Source organism: Mastomys coucha, unplaced genomic scaffold (genome assembly GCF_008632895.1).
Source record: "Mastomys coucha isolate ucsf_1 unplaced genomic scaffold, UCSF_Mcou_1 pScaffold5, whole genome shotgun sequence".
Lineage (NCBI taxonomy): Eukaryota > Metazoa > Chordata > Mammalia > Rodentia > Muridae > Mastomys > Mastomys coucha.
Window position 1 is genome coordinate 94,839,171 of NW_022196911.1, and position 4,266 is coordinate 94,843,436.

At 42.6% G+C, this 4,266-nt stretch overlaps 1 protein-coding gene across 4 annotated transcripts in view; it reads left to right on the plus strand.

Moving 5' to 3' along the window:
* Positions 1 to 2,507, plus strand: part of Msl1 (MSL complex subunit 1) — a 12,107-nt gene extending 9,600 nt beyond the window's left edge. For all 4 annotated transcript variants that reach the window (XM_031350679.1, XM_031350680.1, XM_031350682.1 and 1 more), the window contains one exon: positions 15 to 2,507. In XM_031350679.1, the coding sequence (XP_031206539.1) occupies positions 15 to 105 (91 nt within the window). In that variant the 3' untranslated portion in view covers positions 106 to 2,507. The remainder of the gene's footprint in view (positions 1 to 14) is intronic.
* The last annotated feature ends 1,759 nt before the right edge of the window (positions 2,508 to 4,266 follow it).

A 4,266-nucleotide genomic window follows, 5' to 3' on the forward strand; every position in this document is an offset into this window, starting at 1 on the left:
TTTCTTTTTGCCAGGAACTTTGAACTACCCTGGTTGGATGAGCGAAGCCGTTGCAGGTTGGAGATCCAAAAGAAGCAAACACCTCACCGGACGTGTAGGAAGTAGCTGTGCTGGCAATAGCCTGTCTTCAGATAGTTGTAGCATGCTGTTCCAAGAGGATAGCAGAGACCTGTGTGTGTGACCTGTGTCCTCATGTATGTTACCATTCACTGGTGATGCCTCTCCATACTCCCTTTATGTTAGTTTTGTTTTCTTTACTCTGATTTCACAAAACAAACAAAAGAAACCTCTTGCATTGGGCTAATTGTGAATTATGGAGTTAATGAAACTTCTTTTCCCGTTTTTGGGGAAATGAGCTCTTGAGCTCATCCTATAGGATGGTAGATTTGGGAGTTTCAGGAGCCACTTGTACTCACTTGCCTACCTAACAGGGGTAAAGTGCTCTTCATTAGCTGTGTGTAAGATGGAGCAACCCTTCTGTAGAGCTGGGCCTGCCCTGACCCCGTGCTTCCCTGGTTCGCCCACCTTCTGAATAGTGTGGGTATAGTAGGTTTCACACTAAAATAAAACCAAAAGACCTTACCGTGAGCTTTAGGGCCCGAGGAATAACATGAAGGGATGAAGAACACTCCTCATAGAGGAAGAAACTGCAGTTTTGTCTGAAAGTTCGTTCTCTTTAAACCGTTTTGTGACAGTGGCATGTGGGAAGAGACGTGCAGCTGGTTCACTTTCTTAGTTGCTGGGTAACTGAAGTTGCTTCCCACCCCCAACAAAGAAAATGTTTAGAAAAGAGATTGGAAGTATAAGTTTCTAACTAGTGAACAGTGCTAAACTGATAGAGCTGTCATTTGGGGATGGCATGTCAGAGTCTATAGAGGTGTCTCTGTGTCATGTCACTTCAAGTATTCCTTTAGTGGGGCTTCATCCTATTAGCCAAACCTTTGGTGGTGAGGTAGAAATTTGGGGCGGGGGCGGGGGGTAGGGTATGGAAGGATGTGCTTCCTCTGGCTGGCAGATGTCTACATCTTGAAACAAACAGTTGTTACCTAATGAACTTTATTCATTTAGTGAAAATAGATTTATACATGAACCATCTTGTTTCCCATCTCCTGCCCTTGTTTTGTTACCGGGGAAAAGAAGAAGAAAAAAGGAAAAAAAAGAAAAAAGAAAAAAAAAAATCAGGATAGCACTCCCAGGCCACTATGGTCTCAGTGTAAGATCCCTGTTAACTATCTGGAAGAAAAATGGAGCCGAGGCCTGTGGGCTTCTGTATAGGAATTGCCTTTCACTAGCCTTCAGGACTATTGTATAAAAACAAGTTAGGGTCTAATCTCTAGAAGGGTAGGGCTCTTATCCTTGAAGAGAACATGTCCCTGGATTATTAGCACTTTTAGAGGAGAAGCCAAGGTATGTAGGGTGTGTGGTTGGCCAGTCTGCTGAGCCACAGAGGATGCGAGAATGGCATTGCTACTGTGGGAAGAGAAGTTCCTCAGGGGCCTCCCACTGCTAACGCTTTCTGAGATGTTATCTGTGCTCCCTGGGTTTGACTTTGAAAGGAATTATTCCAGCAGTACATGTAGTGTTCTTGGATGATCTTGCTGCTCTTAATTCTCCTTTGTGTGTGTTTGTGTGTGGCTCTGGGTTTTCATTTGTAACTCCATCTGCTTAGGAGCATGGTCTCTCTGTGACAGAAGCTGCCGTAACTGCAGCGAAGACGTAGAGAGAAAGAGGACTTCTTCTAGGGGCTTTCATCTCACACCTTAAGGATGGGGATATATCTAGAAATATTGGGCCAGATTTTAATGTGGCCAAGTGTTTAGTGCTCCTACTCTAACCTGTGTTACGTTTCTTTATAACATGCTCCTCAAAAAGAATAACCTCAATCAGTTGTCTCTCTACTTCGTTTCTTGATCCCTCTCAGTTTCTTCTTGACAACGGAGATTTGTTAGATTCCTAATTTGGGTATGGGTTAACAGACTTAACCGCCAGGTTTCTGCCCTACACAGAGGAGTCCTCAGATCCTGTTATTGCTAGACTGAGAGGAATCCATGAGGTGCTATCTGGCAGGACTGAAGTGGATTCTCTTGCTTTGGTTCTCCCTTCCCTGAGGACTTGACTGTGTCCTCTCCTAGTTGTCCTTTGGTTTGGGGATGCTGAGGTTTGTTGAGAAGGAGGTTGGAGTGAGAGTAGAGTGTGGGGAATTAATCTTATTTTCCCCTACATGGGATACAACACTGTGAAATTCAGTCTTCAACAGAAAGAGAGGCCCTGCAGTTCTCCTAAAACAGTTCCTTAATTCTTTAACAAAGTTTAAGCTAGTGTTAATAAATTAAAAGAGAAATTGCTTGTCTCTCCACCTCAGCTTTGTTTTATGCCCGTTTCATATCGTTGTCTGTGCTGTAATTCATACTTTTGATACCATTTCTGATGTGTAAAGTCAGCTGTCTTGTAAATATCTTATAAAGAGTTCAATTGTAAATAAACTATTGTGGCTGTTAATTTTTGAACTTTTGCCTCAATTTATTAGATTTGTTGGGAAACATTAAATCTGTTGTATATATGAAAGATTGGAAAAGAATCTTTATATTAACCCAAGTGAAATAGAGTAACACATTATTCCCCCCTTTTTATAAGGGCCTCATCCATTGTGTCAAACTATAGTATGTGTATAAGTATATGTATATTCCTTTGTCCTGAGCCCGTCCTTATACATAAGTGGCAAATTACAAGCTCATAAGCAAGACTTTATAGGTCATCTACTCAGCCTTTGATACATGATTTTTCCTGGATACAGTCCAGATAAATGAAATACAGATCTGCTTGAACCCAGTGTCTTCCTACATACATCTGTATGTTTGAAAACCCTCATTGTAGCTTGAAAGCAGTGGCTCTTGTTTTGTGACTACAGTGACATAGATCAATCTCTTAGCTCCCTCATACTTCTCTAGTAAGACGTGTGGGACCCCAGACCGTTTATTCATGCTAAACATTGACTGTTTCTCAAAACTATTTCTCAGGAGGACTGTGATCCCAAGCACCCACATAGCCAGGATAGCCCTGGTTCAAGGTCAGCCTAGCTTCCTGTCTCAAAAACAAAATAATGTAGGACCCAGAGCAGGTAGGGTATGTGGGGCACACCTGTAATCCTAGCATCTGGGGAGGCTGAAGCTGGGGGATCCTGAGGGAAAAGACTAGCCTGAGGTCATAGACTTTCTAAAAAAAAAAAAATCCCAAACTGGACTCTGACCAAACAACTAAAGGACAAAGTGGCAGACTATCCTTTTCCTTATTTAGACACTCAACTTGGCAGTCTTACTGCACCGTTTTAGCTTGTGATGGATAAGATTCGTATGCCTTTCACACTTATTAAAACATGCATCCTCCATTTTGAATCCGGGCAGTTGTTTTTGGAGCCTAACTCCATGATATATTCGGCCACCTGTCACCAGTTGACTAAGTCCCTGCAGACATTCATGACTCCTTTTAGTCTCATACTGTTTATGGATCTGCTAAGCTGTGAGACCTTTAACTATTTATGAAAACAGATCAGAATCCTGTTAACCCAGCGATTTGGTGTATATTAGCAATATGCAGTAATAAATTGGCTCACAAACTATATGTTGTTGCAAGGTAGTTGTGCTGAGTTTTTTCTCATTGCTGACATACATACCCAAAGGATTCTCTGTAGGGTAACAACGCACTACGATTTGAAAGGAATACCTCTAAACACTGGAGGGGAGAGGGGGTCAAAAACTAGCTTAACTAGTCAAGGATGATCTAGCCCTTATGTTTTAAAAGCGTAGTAAGACTAGTGTCCTCCCAACCTGCAGTTCTCAAAATGAGATAACTAGGTTGGGAAGACACATGGAGAAAGGAAATTTTGAATATACACAGGTGACACCGCAATACTAAGTTCTGTCTCCACTGCAGTATCTCCTTTCCCCTAAATTTAGACTGAGGTAAAGAGCTGGCAACAGACGCAGGACTAAAGGCTTTTTCACCTGGATTCGTGATTTTTACCATGCGAAGGAATACAGTAAAATATTCTGTCTAGAGTTCAGGGAAAACCGAGAAATGGAAAACGAAAATCATGCTCTAACGTCGCACTGGAGCTAGAACAGGTCGAAACCCTCCCCAAGGAAGGTCCAAGATGGCCGAGCTAAGAACCCGCAGAGGATGCAATAGCCTGATCCCCAGCGCCCTCCGCCCGCCCAGGGGAAATAAAGCGCTAAGCCACACCTCCTTACATCACCGACCGACGTAATC